This window comes from Perca flavescens, chromosome 13, assembly GCF_004354835.1.
Source record: "Perca flavescens isolate YP-PL-M2 chromosome 13, PFLA_1.0, whole genome shotgun sequence".
In the NCBI taxonomy this organism is placed as follows: domain Eukaryota; kingdom Metazoa; phylum Chordata; class Actinopteri; order Perciformes; family Percidae; genus Perca; species Perca flavescens.
The window spans coordinates 30356052-30379673 of record NC_041343.1 but is presented as its reverse complement, the minus strand read 5'-3'; the positions used below and the strand labels follow the sequence as shown (position 1 = coordinate 30379673).

General features: G+C 41.1%; 1 protein-coding gene across 1 annotated transcript; it reads right to left on the bottom strand.

Annotated features, from left to right (window-relative positions):
* Nucleotides 1-1706: 1706 nt before the first annotated feature.
* Nucleotides 1707-23104, bottom strand: LOC114567147 (aromatic-L-amino-acid decarboxylase). Its single transcript, XM_028596098.1, has 14 exons — nucleotides 23071-23104; nucleotides 21845-22057; nucleotides 20636-20749; nucleotides 20413-20532; nucleotides 18655-18789; nucleotides 17664-17807; nucleotides 16976-17042; nucleotides 16104-16198; nucleotides 13733-13800; nucleotides 11592-11674; nucleotides 10054-10073; nucleotides 9848-9946; nucleotides 7526-7627; nucleotides 1707-2048 (listed from the first exon to the last, which is right to left on the bottom strand). The coding sequence occupies exons 2-14, from the start codon at nucleotides 22043-22045 to the stop codon at nucleotides 1848-1850; spliced, it is 1449 nt and encodes a 482-aa protein (XP_028451899.1). The 5' UTR covers nucleotides 22046-22057; nucleotides 23071-23104; the 3' UTR covers nucleotides 1707-1847.
* Between the last annotated feature and the right edge of the window lie 518 nt (nucleotides 23105-23622).

Genomic DNA, 23622 nt, shown 5'->3' with positions numbered 1-23622 from the left:
TCGGTATTCGATCAAATCAAATCTGGGTTTGACCGTCGGAGAATATTTCATGTTTGCAACATCTACCCATTTGATCATTTATTTCTGTCTGAATGCAGAAACATAATGTGTAATTAGAGTCTTAAGTCTAATAGTAATGATTATGGTAAATCTGTCTCACTAATAAATTCTCTGTATATCTCGAATGTTTGGGAATAAGCTCAGTAAAGAAACAAATCGTGGGCCTATGTACCCCCAAAAGTAGCATCATTTTATTCTCATCCAACTGACCTACAGTGAAAGAGTGATTGTGTGCTACGGTTTGGGGAAATACTGGCATAAAAATATGTGATGAATATATGATTTTTTTTCTAATGAGGTCATGAATAAATGAATACACTTATAAAATGGGGTTTACCTGAATAATAGGAGCAATGTTATTATTATTATATCTATTATTTAACGCCACAGGCTCTATAAAGCCATCCACAAAATATGTAGCCATGTGATAAAGTAACCTTTCTCACACTATTACAACTCATCCATTCATTTCCATTTCTTCTTAACATAACTTGCTCTTCCCAATAAAATAAAGGATCAGTTCACTACTTTCATTGAATTTGGGTGTTTAATTCAATTTTAAAGGATTTGAAAAAAAGAACATTGAAAAAAGTGAAAAAAAAGAAAATCACCCCATTTACATAGAAGACACAGAAGCGCTGCATTATGATGAGGACAAGAACATCATTATTAAACAGTAAGAGATAAAAAGCAAAGTCAATTGAGAGAAAAAGTTGCAGACAGAAAATGTAACATTTGGAGCCTGCATTTTTTCCCTTTACACCCATTTGGGTTATTGAAAATTAGCTATACACATACATTAATTTGCGAAAGCAGTAAAACTACTGACCACTGCTTACTAGACTGGATAACTTGGCTGTGAAGTCATTGCCCAATCCCTTTATGACATGTTACATCCGCAACATTAAAATCAGGATCTTAAGCTACATTTACATCGCTACGTTTCTAAGCGGAGTTTAGAGACAAAAGTGATCTCCGTGCACACAAGTGTTTTTAGCTCCAGTAGAAGAACTAATCTGCTAAGCTGCTTTTTGGATGCTTTTATATAGGTCTTAGTGGTTCCCTAAAACTGTATCTGAAGTCTCTTTTATATAGACCTTAGTGGTCCCCTAATACTGTATCTGAAGTCTCTTTTATATAGACCTTAGTGGTCCCCTAATACTGTATCTGAAGTCTCTTTTATATAGACCTTAGTGGTCCCCTAATACTGTATCTGAAGTCTCTTTTATATAGACCTTAGTGGTCCCCTAATTCTGTATCTGAAGTCTCTTTTATATAGACCTTAGTGGTCCCCTAATACTGTATCTGAAGTCTCTTTTATATAGACCTTAGTGGTCCCCTAATACTGTATCTGAAGTCTCTTTTATATAGACCTTAGTGGTCCCCTAATACTGTATCTGAAGTCTCTTTTATATAGACCTTAGTGGTCCCCTAATACTGTATCTGAAGTCTCTTTCCCGAAATTCAGCCTTGGTGCAGAATTACAGCCACTAGAGCCAGTCCCACAATGAGCTTTCCTTAGGATGTGCCATTTCTGTGTTTGTAGCTATTGAGGAGGCGAGAGGGGGGGGCAAGGCAGATTCCAAACCAAAACGGGGTCAGAAGTGTTTCCAAATGGCTCCGCTTTAGAGGCTCTGAAGTGCCAGAGCAGTGTGAATACGAGGCGTAAAACATATTTGTTTTTAAAACCAAAACGTAGCAATGTAAATGTAGCCTTAGAATCTCAGCCTTATCTTTGGCCCCTCATTTGTAGCATCAGAGTGGACAGCCTCTTTCTAGCCTTCTGGTTAATGATGGGGCTCCTGCAAGATCTCAAAAGTCAGCTGCGTGATGTGCCGCCATGCCTGTTGGATGTGTCTTGAGTCGGTGGTGCGTGCGCAGATGGCGAAGCGCAGGACAAAGCGGCCGGAGAGCTGGCAGGGCACCAGGTGGATCTCTCTGCTCTGGGTGATCCTTTTCAGAAGGAGCTCAGTCAGCTGATTGGAGCCCTGAGAGGAGGGGGCAAAGACAAAAGCTCATGTTGTTTGGATCCACAAAAGCCAGGATTTTGGTCTTGCCTAGTAGACACTATACGTATACTATAGGTTACGTACTGTATATTCATTGATGTAGTACCCTTATATGGGCACGTGTGGGTGTTTATTTTTAATATCCTTTTTTTCTAACTATTCAAATACTTTTTTACCTATGTATGTATGAGTAAGTGCTTTCTTATTTTTTTGTTATTTATGTAATTTTATTTCTTATAAATATTTTCTTATCTTATTTAAAAGGGGGGAAACGAGAAACAAAAAGAAGAGTTTTGTGACCATTTTGGTTTATTAACAATATTATATTATATATATTATATAAATTCACTAAGTGTATTGTTACGTAACCAACAACAAGAAAGAACTGGCAATGTCATGTATGTCCATCCATCCATCCATCTTCGTCCGCTTATCCGGTGTCGGGTCGCGGGGGGAGCAGCTCCAGCAGGGGACCCCAAACTTCCCTTTCCCGAGCAACATTAACCAGCTCCGACTGGGGGATCCCGAGGCGTTCCCAGGCCAGGTTGGAGATATAATCCCTCCACCTAGTCCTGGGTCTTCCCCGAGGCCTCCTCCCAGCTGGACGTGCCTGGAACACCTCCCTAGGGAGGCGCCCAGGGGGCATCCTTACCAGATGCCCGAACCACCTCAACTGGCTCCTTTCGACGCAGCGAGCAGCGGCTCTACTCCGAGCTCCTCACGGATGACTGAGCTTCTCCCCCTATCTCTAAGGGAGACGCCAGCCCCCCTCCTGAGGAAACCCATTTCAGCCGCTTGTACCCTGGATCTCGTTCTTTCGGTCATGACCCAGCCTTCATGACCATAGGTGAGGGTAGGAACGAAAACTGACCGGTAGATCGAGAGCTTTGCCTTCTGGCTAAGCTCTCTTTTCGTCACAACGGTGCGATAGATTGAATGCAATACCGCACCCGCTGCGCCCGATTCTCCGACCAATCTCCCGCTCCATTGTCCCCTCACTCGCGAACAAAACCCCAAGGTACTTGAACTCCTTCACTTGGGGTAAGGACTCATTCCCTACCTGGAGAAGGCATTCCATCGGTTTCCTGCTGAGAACCATGGCCTCAGATTTAGAGGTGCTGATCCTCATCCCAACCGCTTCACACTCGGTTGCGAACCGATCCAGTGAGTGCTGAAGGTCGCAGGCCGATGATGCCATCAGGACCACATCATCTGCAAAGAGCAGCGATGAGATCCCCAGCCCACCAAACTGCAACCCCTCCCCACCCCGACTACGCCTCGATATCCTGTCCATAAATACTACAAACAGGATTGGTGACAAAGCGCAGCCCTGGCGGAGGCCAACCCTCACCTGAAAAGAGTCCGACTTACTACCGAGAACCCGGACACAGCTCTCGCTTTGGTTGTACAGAGATTGGATGGCCCTGAGAAGAGACCCCCTCACCCCATACTCCCGCAGCACCTCCCACAGTATCTCCCGGGGACCCGGTCATACGCCTTCTCCAAATCCACAAAACACATGTAGACCGGTTGGGCATACTCCCAGGCTCCCTCCAGGATCCTTGCGAGAGTGAAGAGCTGGTCCGTTGTTCCACGACCAGGACGGAATCCGCATTGTTCCTCCTCAACCCGAGGTTCGACTATTGGCCGAACCCTCCTTTCCAGCACCTTGGAGTAGACTTTACCAGGGAGGCTGAGAAGTGTGATACCCCTATAATTGGCACACACCCTCTGGTCCCCCTTTTTAAAAAGGGGAACCACCACCCCAGTCTGCCACTCCTTTGGCACCGTCCCCAGACTTCCACGCAATGTTGAAAAGGCGTGTCAACCAGGACAGCCCCTCCACACCCAGAGCCTTGAGCATTTCTGGACGGATCTCATCAATCCCGGGGCTTTGCCACTGTGTAGTTGTTTGACTACATCAGTGACTTCCGCCTGGGAAATCGGCGACAATCCCCCATTATCCTCCAGCTCTGCCTCTAACATAGAGGGCGTATTAGTCGGATTCAGGAGTTCCTCAAAGTGCTCCTTCCACCGCCCTATTACCTCCTCAGTTGAGGTCAACAGTGTCCCATCCTTACTGTACACAGCTTGGATGGTTCCCCGCCCCCTCCTGAGGTGGCGAACAGTTTTCCAGAAGCACTTTGGTGCCGACCGAAAGTCCTTCTCCATGTCTTCTCCAAACTTCTCCCACACCCGCTGCTTTGCCTCTTTCACGGCAGAGGCTGCAGCCCTTCGGCCCTTCGGTACCCTGCAACTGCCTCCGAGTCCTCCGGGATAACATATCCCGAAAGACTCCTTCTTCAGTCGGACGGCTTCCCTGACCACCGTTGTCCACCACGGTGTTCGTGGGTTACCGCCCCTTGAGGCACCTAAGACCCTAAGACCACAGCTCCTCGCTGCAGCTTCAGCAATGGAAACTTTGAACATTGTCCACCGGGTTCAATGCCCCCAGCCTCCACAGGGATGCACGAAAAAGCTCCGCCCGAGGTGTGAGTTGAAAGTCTGTTGGACAGGGGCCTCCTCCAGACGTTCCCAATTTACCCGCACTACACGTTTGGGCTTACCAGGTCTGTCCAGAGTCTTCCCCACCCTCTGACCCAACTCACCACCAGATGGTGATCGGTTGACAGCTCTGCCCCTCTCTTCACCCGAGTGTCCAAAACATACGGCCTCAGATCAGATGAAACGATTATGAAATCGATCCTTGACCTTCGGCCTAGGGTGCTCTGGTACCAGGTACACTTATGAGCATCCCTATGTTCGAACATGGTGTTCAATTATAGACAATCCATGACTAGCACAGAAGTCCAACAACAAACAACCACTCTGGTTTAGATCAGGGAGGCCGTTCCTCCCAATCACGCCTCTCAGGTGTCTCCATCATTGCCCACGTGTGCGTTGAAGTCCCCAGCAGAACAATGGAGTCCCCCACTGGAGCCCCATGCAGGACTCCAGTCAAGGTCTCCAAGAAGGCCGAATACTCCGAACTCCTGTTTGGTGCATATGCACAAACAACAGTCAGAGTTTTCCCCCCCACAACCCGCAGGCGTAGGGAGGCGACCCTCTCGTCCACCGGGTAAACTCCAACACAGCGGCGCCAGCCGGGGCTTGTGAGTATCCCCACACCCGCCCGGCGCCTCACACCCTGGGCAACTCCGGAGAAGAAAAGAGTCCAACCCCTATCCAGGAGTATGGTTCCAGAACCAAGACTGTGCGTAGAGGTAAGCCCCACCAGATCTAACCGGTAGCGCTCCACCTCCCGCACCAGTTCCGGCTCCTTCCCCACAGAGAGGTGACGTTCCACGTCCCCAGAGCCAGCGTCCGCTGCCCGGGTCTGGTCCGTCGAGGCCCCTGACCTTCACTGCCACCCATGTGGCATCGCACCCGACCCCAACGGTTCCTCCCACAGGTGGTGGGCCCATGGAATGGAGAGGAGTTGCCACGTAGCTTGTTCGGGCTGTGCCCGGCCGGGCTCCGTGGCAAACCCGGCCACCAGGCGCTCGCCGACGAGCCCACCGTCTGGGCCTGGCTCCAGACGGGGGCCCCGGGCTTCCTCCGGGCAGGGTCACTCCATCTCTGCTTAGCTTTTTCATTGGGGTTTTTGAACCATTCTTTGTCTGGCCCCTCACCTGAGACCACTTTGCCTTGGGAGACCCTACCAGGAGCACAAAGCTCCAGACAACACAGCCCTCAGGTTCACAGAGACACACAAACCTCTCCACCACGATAAGGTGATGGTTCACGGAGAGTCATGTATGTATGCAACACAAAAATAATAATATTAATAAAAAAAAAAGGGTTTTACAGGGTAATTCATAGAAAAATAGAACGGGACGCATTTAGAAAGCTTTGAATGCTGGGTGCTGAATCCTAAACGTGATTAATCATGAATGAAGCTACTATAGGAAAGCACTCCAATTTGAGTTTATTGCCACACAACAGACATTTCGGGCAGCACAGGCAAATGCAAACAATACTACACACACAGGTGGGTTTAATTATACAACCAATACTGCACAGGTGGAGTAAATCATCCCCAATTAGCACATCAATCCCAACAGAGGGAGCCCCAACCAATCCAGATCAGGGTTAGTAAACACAAACCCGGATAGATGGCTCTATGCCTACAATTACTTCCTATCAGACCCAAAAGCAGTGCAGAGATTAAAGATTAAAGTTTGGATAGTCGGATAGATAGTTGGACAGCTGTTGAAATAGCAAGGGTATTTAATGTTTAATCTCTTCACTGCTTTTATGTCTGATAGGACATAATAGTAGGCATAGAGCCATCTCCTGTAGTGGCAATGTTAAGTCTGTTCTCTTTCTGTAAAAAAAACCAAAACAATTTCATTTCATTTTTCTGGTGGGTTTCTTTGGCCTAATTATGTAGTTTCAGTTTGTTTTATTCAGTTTTAGATACTAAAAATCCTTTTTCACTGCTTATTTATGGCTGGCTTTGTGTTTACTAACCCTGATCTGGTTTGGTTGTGGCTCCTTCGATTGGGATTGATGTGCTCATTTTACTGAGTATTGGAATTTTGTAAAAAGACCACACTGGATGTATCAATCAGGGCTGGACTGGCCATCTGGCATACCGGGCATTTTCCCGGTGGGCCGACGCACTTTTGGGCCGAATCGCCGATATAAATAGGCTTTTTTAATTTTTTGGCCGGGCCGGCCCATAAAGAATTCACAGCGGCCCATTGGTTAATTTTCTTTATTGGCACTGGCCTGACCCAATCAAATCCAGGAACCCCCTTCCCCACTCCGGGCCGCAAATTTACGAATCCCACATGGCCACGCCTCCCGGCCCTGACACACAAGCCGTAATAGTTATGCTGGAAGTTTAGCATCTACGTTAAAATGGACAAACGACCACTAAAGTGCAAGGGAAAAATTTCGGACATGTTTGGGGCTGTAGTAGCTGCTTCAACATCAGCATTACCCTCTTGTATTGGTGCTCTTTTCCAGGGCATATACTACTCTCAGCTTTATTGAAGCTTTTGGGAAGGGTTATGGTTATGGTTATGGTTATAGTATTTAGCAGACACTTTTGTCCAAAGCGACAAAATATGATAAATAAAATATGATAAATTTAAAGTTGCTAAGCCAATATTAAGCAAAATAGTAATAATAACAATAATGGCAATACAATATCAATTATAAATAATATAAAAATACCATAAATATACAAATCATAACTCTAAGAATGAATGAATTATTTAAGTGTAAGATCAACAGATAAATCTTGAGACCCCTCTTGAAGGATCCAAAACTATCACATGAACGCTGAACACTAGGCAACTCATATCATAGACTGTCTGCAGGGAATGTGTCTGACCAATCACGGTGGGTGTGGGCCGCCTGGGCCAAAAATGCCAGGGCCGATTTTTTTGTCCCAGTCCAGCCCTGGTATCAATTAATAGTAGTTCTATAACATTGGATGTGGTTACCTTGAGCCTGAAGCAGACCAGTCCCATGATGACCTCGGCACAGATCTCAAACCTCTTGTCTGCTCGTACCAGACTCTCAAACTCTTTGGCCAGGGCCACTTGCTGTAAAGAGAAAAAAAAAGTAAAGTAGATTTAAAGTAGAATTTAAATGTGTTTTTTCTTTGCTAGGAAATAGGAAAGTCACAATCACTTTATCACATGCGTCCATTTCCATTTGGACATATTGTCTGACAAGGACCAAAAACACTGTTCAAGCTGTTTCAATTAAAAATGGAGCGTAAACACAAAACAGGCTCAGGGTGAAGGGGTTGAAGCATGGAGAAAGAAACTGGGAAAGGATGGGCATGGGTTTGGAGGATGTAGCCTGGCTCCGCCCTCCTACGTACTTCCGCTCAATTTTCATTTTCCTTCAGTACCATGTCTGGGTTTGTGGTATTTTCTTAGGTTTTCTCTGGCCAAATCTTTACCGGTCCAATCAGCGAACAGATGGAGTGGCTGAGAATGATGACGTTGAGGTTGTGCGCTAGTTTGAGTTGTTGTTCCGTAGTGGCGGCGGAGAAAGATGCGAGCGAAGCCATTCGGTCCGTTGTGGCAACGCTGCCGAATATCCATAAAGTTAAAGCCTGAGCAAGAACAATCTTTGCTGAGTTGTGTTGGGGCCATGATGTTGTGGCCCTCCTCCCCACGGGGTTCAGGAACAGTTAGATTTTCCAGCTCGCTCCGTTAGCGGTGAAGGAGTTGGCTAAGGCGAACACTAGCGATGCTAAGCCGACGTCACGACCAAATGTTAGCGATTGGTTATGGCAGATCCAGAGTGGCTCTGGGCAGATCCAATAGTTTTAAAATTCAGCAGAGCACCCGCCTTCAAGGAAGTTAACACTTGTCAATGGAGAGAGGCCAGACTCTCTGTACTAATGAAATGGACCAGAGTCTGGTAGGACCAGGCTAATGGACCAGAGTCTGGTAGGACCAGGCTAGTGTACCAGAGTCTGGTAGGACCAGGCTAGTGTACCAGAGTCTGGTAGGACCAGGCTATGGAGGATGGGCATTGGAGAAGAAATGTAGTAAAATGTTGCTATAAAACAAAGATGCAAACCAGACATATGATGAAAAGGATATGCTAATAGAGGCAAAGATGAGGGCAGGGAAGGGACTTTAGTGGTAAGGAGGGTAAGTTGGGGTGAGGCATGGGAGGGAGCAAAGGGATGGCATTTGCCATAAAGACCAGGCATATGCAATCATCAGAAGTTAGCTTTTTCCAGGAACAAAAGAGGAAGCCAGAATGCTCACCACTGTCAGCAATGTGCTAATCCTTTAGCCATTTATAACAAAGTCAGGAATTGGATTAAGTTATTAACACGACAGGATTATCCCACGGATATTGCTAGTAGCCAATGGGTGTTTTTTATTTAAAGATTTCTTTTTGTGCTTTTATTGCTTAATTTGAGAAAAAATATTAAGACAGGAAAGTGGGAGAGAGAAGGGGAATGACAGGCAGCAAAGGGCCATGGGTCGGAATTGAACCTGTGGCCGCTGCAGTAAGGACTGAGCCTTGGTACGTGGGGCGCTCACTCTACCAGGTGAGTTACCAGAGCGCCCCGCAAATGGGTGGTTTTTCAAAGGCTAACACACATTTTGTGGAATGATTCTCCATTTTCCCCAAACTGTAAACCAACACCTCACTCTTCTCTGGACAAACGATCAGACTTTAAGCACCAAATGAAACACTATTCTGATTAATAACTTTAGCTTTGTCTTGTAATGTGTCTTTAAAACCATTGCATGCCTACAAACACCACTCAGCAACATTAAGCAGTTGAGCAGTTAGAGAAATAAATAAATACTATTGTAAAAGTCATGGATCAACAACACCTATGAACTGACTTTAAAGGTCCCATATCATGCTCATTTTCAGGTTCATACTAGTGTTTTGTGTTTCTACTAGAACATGTTTGCATGCTTTAATGTTAGAAAAACTCAATATTTTTCCTCATACTGCCTGTCTGAATATACCTGTATTCACCCTCTGTCTGAAACGCTCTGTTGGAACACTTGTCTCTTTAAGCCCCCACTCCTGAAGAAGCCCAGTCTGCTCTGATTGGTCAGTGTTTCTGGGTCTTTTGCATCTGTGTACTCTGCGTCTCTGCACCGTCATTGCAGCCAGGGATTGACTGTAACGGCACTGTAGCGGTACTTTCTACCTATATGTAATATATTTGTGACATCACAACCGTACAGAAGTCCAGACGGCTCGTTTAAAAGCACAATTTCTGAATACGGGCTGTGAGCGCTTAAGCGGTTGTCTTGTAATGTGTCTCCTACCTTGCGTATATGAGCCTGCAGGCCTTGGATTCCATACATACGGAAGACAAACCACAGCTTTAGTGAGCGAAATCTTCTTCCGTGTGGAATCTGCCAATTCTGCAGAAGAGAGGAGTGGTTGTAGCTTTAACCTCTTGGAGTTTGGTGCTAACCGGAATTATCGGATTTCTTGAAAAAAATGAAAAAGGAATAATGATTCATCTTACCCTATAGTCTGTGACCAGCCCTGTTGAAAGAAAAAACAGAAATTAGTTAAAAATGTCACATCACATGCTTATATCGTTAATTCCGCTTTTTCCAACTATTTTAGGGTCATTGTGCCATCTCGTCAGATCTAATAAATGATCATACAAAAACAAAAGAAATTTCTCCGATAAGGTTGAATCAGCAAAACTCTGACATTGAACATTATAAACTTGTAAAGCTGATGTATTTGGGATTGCCTTCCACCTAGGGCTGCAAGTAAAGATTATTTCCATTGTCGATCCATGGAATATTTTCTGGATGAATAAATTACTTGTTTGCTCTCGTTTTGTCACTTTCCCAGCGTTTTCGAATCTTTTCCGACATTTTGTCACTTTTTCAGATGTTTTTATCAATATTTTTCTGCCCTTTACTTTATGTTTTAGTAGTTTTTTTCCCCACACATTTCGGAAGCTTTTTACGACATTTTTGTCACCTTTTTCAGCATTCTTTTATGAAAAAATTTTAATTCAATTTTTCAAATGCTTTAAAATGGAATTAAACACACAAATTCAATGAATGTAGTGAACGTATCAGTTATTTTACTTGTGAAGAGCTTTGTATGGAACAATCCACGTTATTTTTTTTTGAAAATTTGGTTGAAAGAAACCCAAATTTCTGATATAGGAACGTTTTGAGAATGGGTCAAATTTGACCCAAAGACAACAGGAGGGGGAAGGTCTAAAACTCACCAACAAAAACACACACCTGTCTGGTTGTCACACAGTCATCTTCATGCCTGTAATCATCTTGTTTAGGCTACACACTACATTACATTTTAAAGGGGCGCTGTGCAGTTTTGGCCATTTCTTTCGCTGTTTTCTCACTTTTTGCTTGCAAGTTTCTCTAAAAAGCTCCCCCTACAGCTTCAGAATAGATATTTGGCAGCTCCTATGTTAACTTGTGTCTGACTCCTCCCTCGGTCAGTCTGCTGTTTCCTCTTTCTGTTCCTCCAACAATGCTTTCCTAGCTTTCTGCTTCTTTTTTGTCTTTCAGCCATGACGAGAGTGTGAAAAACTCAATCGCTACCTAGTTCTTATAGCTAGCCGGTTCCTGTATGTGTGCAGTGCCGTGAAGCAATTCGTTACATGGCGAGACCTGATATCACGTGATACTTCCTGACGCTGAGGCCGCCGGCCCAAAGTTGTGAGGTTGGTTTTTCCGCTAACAGGTGCTAGGGGGGAGCGACACGACCACCATTCAACCCGAAAAAAAGTCATATAACCATTCCAATGACTCCGAAGCTGTTCAGTTAAGGTACATTAAGCTAAAAAAACTGCATAGTTCCCCTTTAAGATGTTGATACAAGGCTTCAGTAGCTATTGTTGAATCGGAAATTTGTGGATATTGGCACACCAACCATCTTCCTCACAATGTGAACAGTAAACACGATCCCAACAGTTTAACATTGTTGTCATGATAAGCAGTAGACCCCAGGTTCATCCAACCTGATCCGGGATCAGCGATTCAAGTACTTGAATTACATGAATTTACTCTATACCTGACTCCTGGTGTTCGTGTTTCAGGTAGAACGGTTGATCACTGTGCTTGAAGACTCCAATGATGTCGTCTCTCTTCTTCACCCTGATTATCGGTGTTGACAAGCAGAAACAAAATGTTTACAGCACTATTTAATAATGCAAAAAAATCTTTTAGATTCACACGTTGTAAAACGCCTTGAACTGTGAAATTTCCCTTAATACTTTTCCAGTTGAACCTTTTTGAATTTCCCACAAGAACACAAGACAAAATAAGAGTTTACTTGCAAAATATAACATGCAAAATAATCTTGATTACATTATATTTTTGTGATCGTTGGGAAATCAAAATCGCGATCAAAATTGGATTAATTGCGCAGCCCTAATTAAAAGGTTACAGCAAAACTGTACTGTTAATAAATTGTAACCATAAACTGTGACAAATATAGAAACATGCATGTTTTGATAAAAGTATCTGACACGGTAATAGTTATGCATGTGCCAGACAACTAAAACAGGAAGATATCTCAATGGCAACAGGTATGTCAGCAGTGACTCTGGTTTAAAGCCCAGGACGATTGTGATTGGTTAAGATATACAACACAAGCCAGATCGTTTTTCTCCCTATCCCAGAATAGCACAGCAGCGCCTTCACTTCCTGAGGATACTCAGGAAAAACAACATGAATGCGAAGCTGCTGGTGTCCTTTTACAGATCCACCATTGAGAGAATCCTTTCATACTGCATCTCTGTGTGGTTGTGCTGCAGACAAAAAGGCTCTGCAGAGAATTATCAAGATTGCAGAAAAAAATTATTGGCTGCCCACTCCCCTCCCTGTCAGATATTGCACTCAGCCACACTCTCTCAAGAGCCAAGAACATCATCGAGGACAATACTCATCCTGGCCACCACCTGTTTCAATTGTTACCCTCTTGTAGGTGTTATAGGTCTATAGAATCCAGCAGCACCAGATTTAAAAATAGCTTCTTCCCAAATGCAATAGTTTCCCTAAACAAATGTAGTTAGACAAACCCAGTCACTCACTGTCACCTCCTGCACTTCAATACTTGCATTTATCTGATCATTGCTCTTTCAGTTTTAATTCGGTTTTATATGTCATGTAAGGGTTATTTATTGTATTTATTGTATGCACCCAGTGGAGTAGCGCTCCTAATTTCGCTGTATTGTAAAGTACAATGACAATAAAGGCATTTAAAAATAGATAAACAGTGTAGCCAGAGATACCTAGTGAGATAGGTCTGGCAATGCGAGACTACTGCTGAGTGACAGACTGAGCCTGAAGTGATGGAAAAAGGTATTAAGAACACATGTCAAGGTTTGAAATATCGGTTTCCATCTTGTGCAGAGCATGGCTCGTTTTGTTTGCTGCTGACAGAAGGGGCAGATGGGAAGCGTAGTTCTATTTATCCTATGAAAATGATTGACATGTAGATGGATATCAGTTGTAATCCTTTTGTTGTCTTACCGTCGACCATAAACTTGTCCTTTTTAGCTCAAAATTGAAAAAGATTTTTTTTTAGGCGCTTTTGCCAACGTTTTTGTTGCTGTTTTTGGATGCGTTTGGCGCTTTTTTTAAATGCTTTTGTCACTTTTTTCAAAATGTTTTTTAAATTCATGGTCAATCAACCTAATTTAAATGACATTTTATCCTTAATTTTCTAGTTTAAAAAAAGCAGAAATTATGAATTATTTTCACTAATAGTTAAGATCAGAGGATGTTGAGTGGATCACAGACGGGTTTATGTCAAAGTTTAGTCAGAATACGGTTTTAAAACTCTTTTTTGGTGCTATAAAATTGAATTAAACACCCAAAATTCATTGGAAGTAACCATTAATGTTAACTGCAAAGAATGTTGTATAGTTTCCACACATCCATGATATTTTTGGGCAATTTGGTTGAAAGAAACCCATATTTCTGTTATAAAAAACTTTGAAAACGGTTCAAATTTGGCCCGAGGACAACACAAGAGTTAAATGGATGACTCATGGTTACTTTATGTGACCATGAGTCACTCGGAGGTAAATGGTTAATCTTCTGATAAATTACAAAAGACAGAAGGTGCTAGAAAAACATTGATAGGCTAACTCTCCTTTTGTTAAACAGGTCGTTGTGTCACACAGTATATTGACATGCATAACTTACCACATTGTGGAGCAGTCAAAGTTGGTTAAAAGCCATTTGTGTGGGTTGAAGTTGAAAGAGTCTGCAAACTTTAAAAGAAAGAAGAGAAAAAAAAATTGTTATCAAGATGCATTGAAGCATTTAAAAACATTGACAATTCATCAATTCACGATTTTATTAAATATCAGTGGCTTTCAGGAAGGTCAGCATATATTATACTGCTGGATATTTTTGGGAAGATATAAGCCCGGAGTGAAATAAGAATTGGTCGTAGGAGTTCATTTTTCATGTAACATAAGCAACACAAAAATGTGTAGACCAAAACACTCACAATAATACAAATGTATTTACCATTACTGATGCAGAAACAACCTTTTCACCAACAAAATGATCTGAACTACAGGCACAATTTATTAGAAATACAAAAGAAGAAAACATCCAGCCGACATCTTGCACAGCTTAAGGAAAATAAGCACTTCCTGGCAGGGTTTATTTAAAGAGAGACAAACCTTTCCTAATGTGTTCTCATCTGATTGTGGGCTATCTTTTGTAATATACTTTTCCGTCCCAGACGAATGGAAGACGCAAGATAATTTAATAATTATAATATGACCGCTTGGTGAACCTACTGTAGGAACCTAACTCACATCTAAACAGCTATCGCGTTGTGTTGTTGGCCAGATAAAATGACAGGGAAAAGAAAAACAGATATAAGATAATTTTTTGGCACACAAAGGGAGATCTACAATATTATCCTAATATCAATTCACACACAAATCGCTGTGTTAGTTGTAGTGGGTGACTTACTATCCGACAAGCAATTCAACAATCTAGGTCATGATTATAATCGCTAACATAGCGGACTCATGAAAATACGTTGGTTATCATCATTTTTTTGTCTTGATTAATTTATTAATGACTCAGCATCATCTGTATTAGAGAAAATAATCACTTCATCTGATGTTTAAAGTGAATAAAATAGCCTTACCAGCCTAGAGATATTAGGCTGGTACACTGTAATAAATTTCATGTTAGTTTAACTTGGAAATGCAAGTTCCCCTGCTGCCTTGAAAATCGAAGTTCACTCAACTTGAAGACTGCCTTTTTTTCAACTTAGAAATTAAAGTCAATGAGATTGATGTAACGACAGTGTTCTAGTTTTGTTAAAGTTGTTCTTTTGGTTGATTTAACTTTGTATTACTTGGTTTAACTTCATACTTTAAGTTTAATTCATTTTCTTTAATAATGCAAGAAACCTTCCTTGCCTAGTATAACAGACATACCTTTCTGCTTTATTTCAACTCACAGTTTCAAGTTAAAACAACATAATCACATTTATTGCGGAGATAGCGTGGGTGCATGGGTGGGGTCACCCCAGGGCCCTGTGCAAAATAGGGGCCCCTGTGCTGATCTTGCGTCACTTGACATAAAATGGCCGCTAGTGAAGTGACACGCCACAGATTAATGGCTGAAGAAAGCCTATTACTGCTCATAGTCTAACACTGTAATACTCCAGCTCTTCTTATCAAACGTAACAGTCACTTAACTCATGGTTACAAATGTAAACCGGCACAACAATGACAATTACCAGGCAACAAAACATTACATTCCAAGCAGACACATTTAATAAACGGAATTCATAAAGTTACATTTGTATTTCAAACAAACTGCAAACTTTTCAGCAAATTTTAACACAACTCTATTTACTGTCTTGCATCATGGGAATTGGCCAGCCAATGAACCAGTTGCAGTCCAGACTGACTGAACCCAACGAATAAATGCAAGTTTAACTTTCAAAAACTCATAAAGTTGAGTTCAAAATCCACAACTTGTATAAGCTTGTTCAGTTAAAAAAAAGAAATAAGTGGACATAACTAAATGGGTCTATAATATTTAACAATTTTGGCTGTATTATTTTGTGTCCCCCCAAAAAATTGCTCTTGAGAAATTTTATGTTACCTCTAACAACTGTTACATGAAAGTTATGCCCATGGGTTGTCTTGTCATTCACCAGCAACATGTATCCATGCAGGTGGACCAAGAGACTGTGCTATCAGATTGCGGACCCCATAATGTAGTAAAGACACACACACACACACACACACACACACACACACACACACACACACACACACACACACACACACACACACACACACACACACACACACACAAGCGTAACCTTTGATCTCACTGGTAGGAAAGAGTTGATCACTTATCATTAACCAGATTTACATGTTTGTCACCCCCACATTTAGAATAATAAAAAAAAATGAAACCAAGTGAGGACTTGCATGTTTTTGATCAATTGTTTTGACCACCACGATCAAGGTTGAAATCCTACCATGTTGTAGTGTTTATGCACTTTATGAACTTGCATATTTGTACACACCTCAACGCCATTCAACAAAGGCCTAAATTCTGGACAGATGAACGCACTCCCTGCATACGCTGCATCAATGTGCATCCACATATTTTCCTTATTACCTAGAACGGACAAGAAAACATAGAGGTTAACATCTGTAAAATAATTACTGTTTTCAATCAAGATTTAAAACTATGATGCATGCATTTCAAATACATATATTAACACATTAATCCATTAATTGAAGTTATTTTTTTTGCTGGGTATAATTGAGGAATCGTTAATGCTGAATACTGAAGGAAGTTAATACTGGATATTTGGAAAACGGACTAAATGCATCCTTTTTTGTTTTTTTCTCAATCACACACACTCAAGTGGAATACTTGGTTGCAGGACATAGCAGTTTCTTTCACACTCCCTGTGTCCTTCCTAAATAATAATAAAATAACACCTTTTACAGACAAGGACACAACGCCTGATCTTTCAAAGCTCCATATGTCAGACTAAGAACCTTAAAATGAATCGTTTTGATGATGATCAGTTGTAGACGTTCCAGGGATGATATGCTGAAGGAATCGTAGGAGTCTAGCCGAGATAATAAAAAACCGTGAATGATAATGATAAAACAGACCTAAGTCTTATCTGCATTGAGTTGTACAAAGTTATTTTCCATCCAGTCCTTAACAGCAGTCAGACAATTGAGAAAAACAAGTCAGTTTATCAGTCTCATCAGGCTTAAAATCGACATACAACAGGATAGCATCAGCCGTATAATATGAGAACAAAGTGTTTGTTGTACAGCTAATAAAGCCAATAGGGCTTTACAATCCTTTTCCTGTTGTAAAACAATATATATATATATAAATATCTAGTGGGTTTTGATGCGACAGAAGACTCACATATGGGCCCCAGCTCGGTGATGTGATCAAAACCACATGAGGGCGTCGTGCCGAGGGTCGCACACAGCTGAAAGACAGACAAATTACTGAAGAAAACACCCTGAAGTGCTTTGTAACCCATGCCATTTTCTACTTTCACTGTCATAACGACAGTTTTAAATGCACGTCATTGCAGCCACTGTAACATATCGCTTTAATACAAGCAGACACAGATGTCAATTTTTTATTCAAACTTAGATCTGGATATCACTTTCGATACACAGACTATTCAGAACTGCAGGACTATTGCAGCCTCCTGAATATTGTTCCCTGATAGTGATCTGTGGGTCCAGCTGAGACAGGGATTGTTGTCCTTAACCAGATAGACATGCATTAGGTTGAGCACTAACAATGTTATCCTTCAGCAGAAGCCTTGGGGTGTGCACAGCGGCATCACACATGTTCTATCATAGCTGTTAACTCAGTGAGCGGTTGTGTAGGTGGTTATATAAAATGTACATACATAGATTGCTATGATTGCATTATATGTTTATATTATATATATTATATGATTGCATTATATAGATTGCATGACAGATGCGTGTAACTCAATGGAAACATTTACAATATCTAATGCTGGACATGTATTTGTCTGTCTATGTGTGTTACCACTGTGATGGTTTGATGGATGGATGCTATTTTTTCTTACATAGAAAGGGATGAGTCCAGCTGCTTTGTCCTCCTCCAGCATCTTCTTAAACATGTCCCCTCTGACAGCATAATTGTCGTCTGTAGGAACCTTCCTCATCATCACTCCTCCGATCAGAGAAGCCCGCTCCACTGAGCAATGAGCCTTATGAGGGAATATATGCAACATTTATGAGAAACGCAATTCAAGCAAATTGTTAGATTGCACGATTAAATCGCCTCCCGCTTTCGGTTAGAAGATTAATCGCTAATTTTATATTCATGGATACTGTATGATTTTATATGGTGAAGTTATTTGTTAGAATTTGTTAGTTAGGGTGGGATAGTGTTCATGTCAAACCTTAAACCATAAAATGTAAGTTTCTAATGTGAAACAACATTTAAATTACGGTCAGGACTTTTTTGTCAAATTTTAGCAAATGTACTCCTTTTATAATAAAAAAAAACTACTGCTGGGAAATAAGAGTCTTCACCGACCTCAGAGATTCAATGATCAATGATATATTTCTGATCATCTACAATAGATTACTATGAAAACCGAAATGCATATATATTTTAGACATGTATACACGGATAAATTAGAGCGGTTTTCTTAAGTAGAAACTAAATACACTGCTCTCCCTGTAAAGGTCTGTGTGGCCCTCAGGCGACTCCCTAACCCAATCACAGAGTCAGCTTGGTATTAAACCTGATCAGACCTAATGCCTCTGTCTCACTAAATCACTGGAAAACTATTTCACTGTTGCTGATGTTACCTTTAATGATCTGAGTTCACATGGCCAAGTTGTCGAGTAAGACCGGAGATGAGAAGGGTATGTATGGACTTGGATATGGTCAATAAGCTAAAGTCCCAATAAGTTGGCGTGTTCCTTTAAGTAATATCTAAAAATAGTAAATAATAAAACTGTATGTAAGAAGTCAGAAATGTGGGTAAAGTTCTGCATTAAATAGGACATACATAAAATTGGAAATATCTATGTTTTTGTTCTAACCTGCTCTGATGTGTACGCCACCAGTTTGGGGAGGATTTCAGCCTCCGATTGTCCGGGGTTGGAAGCCTGGACTTGTTGGATTGCTTTACAGCGGGCAGCGAGCACTGACATCAGGGTTGCCTCACTGGCTGTGCCCTGTTGGAGAATAAGAGGGAACTTGTAAAGCAATGCCTCTCCCCTGTTGTGGATACAAACCAAACTTGAATGTTGCTTGTATCAGTGTTGTAATGTAACTAATTACAAATACTTTGTTCAGATTCATTTTATTTAAACAGGGACAATGCACAAGTTCACATTAACCTTGTATAAGAACAAGGAGAGATGCATTGTGCCAGGTTGTAGCACAAGTGCTATTTTCCGCCCGTAGTCCCTTAACAGGTCATTAACACAATAAAAATCCCATGCAAGTGAAATACAAAACATTAAAATATACAAATTTACAACCACAGTCACAGTCACACCTAATTTACAATTAAAACTATCATGTGCTCAATTGTCCCCCCCCCCTTTCTAAAACCAACCCCCTACTGTACTTAAATACAAATTTTCAGGTATCTGTGCTTTACTTTGTTATTTATATTTCTGAAGACTTTTACTTTTACTCCATTACATTTCCTAAATAACAATGAATAATTTGAATACTACACTACATTTCCCCTAAGCATCTTCATTACTTCTTAAGGAAGCAACAATAAAGTTCATAATCAAAAGGTTTACTTTTACTTCTAATACTTAAGTTAATATAATATCAGAAAATTACTTTTCATACAGTAAATACCAGATATTTCAAGACATTTACTCAATTAATATCCTAAAAGGCGACTTTAACTTCTACCAAGTTAATTTTCTTGGAAGACACTTCAAAAAAAAATCAAAAATATGGAGTATTTCAGGAAGCAAGCAACTCTGATTTGTTACAATAGGCTGTTCAAAATGATCTTAACTTATGTAGACATGACTCAAACCATGGTTCAGAAACTGCATGGTCTATTCTTGTGAGTGGCTGATTTACGACAGCAATACAGAACAAATGTACTGCAGTGCAATATTGTTTTATAGTTCTATTATATTGTTTTATATAGTGCAGTATTGATTTTGTTAATAACTTGAAATCACTTAAATGTGTATTCTTAACAAGTTCATGAGCGATTCTTGTGGATTTCCTGTATTTCATCTTTATGATGGCAAAAATATTGGCTGGTAAAAAGCCTGTGTGGGTAGTGGATTTTAAAATCCACCTGCCAAAGTGGCTGGTCACCAAAAAAAGTTAACTTTAGGCCCTGCATACAGTTACACACAAACCTTTTGCAAACACACACACACACACACGAGCGTAACCTTTGATCTCACTGGTAGGAATGAGTTGATCACTTATCATTAACCAGCTTTACATGTACAGCATGTTGCCAACTGATATCTGATCTTTGTCACCCCACATTTAAAATAAAAAAATAAATAAAATGAAACCAAGTGTGGACTTGCATGTTTATTAATGTATTACATTATGTATAATGTATTAAAAAAGACTTCACCATGGATGAACTGATGTTGGAAATAAAGTAAACAGTTACTTATTATATCAACAGCTGATGAATATGGTTTTGGGGCACTCAGTTGCGAGTCCTAGTTCATGCAAGTCTATAAAATTGGCTTTACAAATGTTTCAAACCACAGAAGAGTATACGGTACATGTTAGCAGAGGTGGGTTGGACTCCTTGCACTGCTTGCGGGGAGGCATAAGGACACAAAAACACCCACCTGAATTACACCTCCTCCTTGGCCATGAGTCCCGGCTATAAAATGCTCAGGCAGCTTCAGCATCTTCCCCAGCCAATCTAACATCACTATCTCCAGCTCTGTACAGACTGGGCTGGAAGCCTGGAAACACATACCCAAAATACTAATCTCAAAAGTTCTGGGTTTGTGTATGAATAAATAAAGTTCAGAGTCAGATACAGAGACACAGCAAAGTGTTTGTTACCCAGGTGAATCCCATTCCGCCAATGGCTCCACACAGCATGTCGGCCAACATGGCGGGGTAAGAGCTAGCAGTTGGAAAGTAGGCATAAAAGTATGGGCTGTGCCAGTGGGTGACCTGGAAAAACAGAAAACAAGCAACACTTTAAAATAGGGATGTCACAATTCTCTAAATCCACGATTCGATTTGGCTTTAGATTTTGAGATCACGTTTCGATTCAATTTTCGATTTAAACATTTATTATATTTTTCCAGCACTGATGGCTATGCCACAATAAGAGCCACTAGATGGCAGAAGGGTTTACAGCAACAGTTTGAATTTACAAAGTGCAACTGAATGCACCATGAAGTCCTGTGACACACATGCTTTCCGTTCATTGTCTACATAACTCCCGGGGAAGGCAAAATGTTGCCACACGCAGGAGGATTTTCCAGTTCTGTTGTTTCTCAGTCATATCTGACTCCAGCAGTGGCCATGGAGTTTGGAAGCATGCAGCTAAAGACACAGGGTAAAGTTACCCTGTGTCTTTAGCTGCATGCTTCTGCCAGTAGGCTACACTGTATCGTCTATGTGTGTGTGTTTTTTTTCCTTCGGACGCTCGCAAGCAGGGTGGAGAGAAAAAGATATACTGAGTCTGAATCGCCGATCCTGCTTTCGATATCGATGAGCGAAATTGAAAGCTAATTTCGATGAGCGAAATTGAAAGCTAATTTCGATGAGCGAAATTAAAAGCTCATTTCGATCGATTTTCAATTTAGAATCGACATCGTGACACCCCTACTTTAAAACAACCTTATTTTGTCAATTGGAACAAAGGGTTGCCAAAATTATTGTTGACAGTTTACAGTTTTAGTAATAGTGAAACATTCTCCTCACTCTCCACAGCAGGTGTTCACTGACTGGCACTTCTTTAGCAACAACAGAATTAGTATGTGAAATACACTGCTGTTGTTTTTGGTTGTGACACAAACCTGTTTACACAATGCGATCGAATTCTCAGAGCATGATTTTTTCAGTACTGTGTACTGACTTATAAAGCACTATTGAGTAGTCTGGATCAACGGACGTACATTTCCGGGATAAACTAAGTTGCCTTATTTCACCAAGACAAGCTAATTTTCTCTACACTTATTTGTCAGAAGAGCACAAGAGAAACTGCGCATCTACAACGGAATTGTGTGCATCAAAAAATCCACAAAAGCATACGCTCACCCCTGGCATTATGACCCTCTCCACATCTTTAATAACATCTTCATAATTCTCAGGCTCCAGTGGGGCTTCAGTGGGGATCAGGGAACGAAGATACCCTGGTTTCACGTCGGAGTAGACCGGCCGCTGTTCGATGTTCGCCAGGTAGTTGGCCACGTAGTCTACCATCTCCTTCCCTCTGCGTCGAAACTCTGCTGCATCCATGGCACCACTGGACTACAGACCACAAACACTTCATACCTCAACCTTTTTTATGATTTCTTACATGAAATGTGCGTAACCTTTTTTATCTCGCTGGTAGGAAAGAGTTGCACCATGATGCCAACTGATAACTGATAACATGGCAACGGCCACATTTATGTGTTGCATATTGTTTTTGCCATGAAAATAAATACAAATAAAACAATGCCAAGTGAGGACCTGTGTGTTTGATAATTATCACTCCAAAAAAGACTTCACCATGGATGAACTAGCAGGGTCTCCCGCAGCACTTTGCAGCTAAGGCAACACACGCCAAAAAATGTATATGAGCGATATCCACAGTGTTACTCTGTCCTGTTTTCTCCCTTTCATTCCAAACCCTTCTCTGCAGAATGCATAAAAAAAAAAAAAAAAAGTGCCAAGAATTGGAAAATAATCAGTTTTTACATGCGGTGGAGATTGTTTAATAAATAATTGTTCAATTTAGTACGGCGTCTGTAGTAACCCCTCCCATCTGACGGCAAACCCCACCCTACCACCTTAACTAATACATTTTCTGCGGGAGACCCTGACCTAGTCTGGCTCAACAGAAGTACATTTAGCAAGTTTAGAGTCTGTATAGACCGTTAAAAACTCATTCTCTCATAACGCAACGTGCAAAAGGGCAGTTTCATAAAACCTCGTCAACATCGAGGTACAAATTAATGATTAAGGAAAAGATTCAGCAACATTTATGAGCCTATTTGTTAAGTGCAAAACAGGAACAAGACATACATTATAGAATGAAGCTGTTGCAGCACTACAACAATAAATTAATTAGAATGTAGCAAAACAATATTGCCATACAAATTACTGGCATAGTGCATATTCAAATGGCACAATAGAGTATGAACATTGCTCCTGGTTCTACACTAGTTCCTTGTCATTCAACACGTGTTTAGCCAGCATGTCTCTTTCCCTTGTTGAGAAGCAGAGCCCTTAACCTTATCTTAAATAAGGATTAGTCATGTTTGTGTGTGCATACTTACATTTTCAAACGAGAGCTTCAGATGGTGGATCTTCTCCTCGTCTTTAGCGTCCACAAACAAACAGACGGAGAGACCGACAGGCAGGTGGTGAGTGTGATTGTGTAAGCAGGACAAGAGACATTTGCTCCTTTTATCTTGCCACTAACCACCCCCACCACACCATCAGCCACTGAGCCAGCCAATGGGAACGGGGCTCATGGCCAATACAAGAAATCATTTCTTTATTATTTTTTTGTTATAACTTTTGTATTTTGTAATACGTTGAAAATATCTTGTAAAAACATGAAAATATTGTGTTATACAAGAAAATATCTTGTTATAACGTGAAAATATCTTGTTAAAACATGAAAATATGTTATACAAGAAAATATCTTGTTATAACATGAAAATATCTTGTAAAAACATGAAAATATCGTGTTATACAAGAAAATATCTTGTTATAACATGAAAATATCTTGTAAAAACATGAAAATATCGTGTTATACAAGAAAATATCTTGTTATAACGTGAAAATATCTTGTTAAAATGTGAAAATATCTTTTAAAAACATGA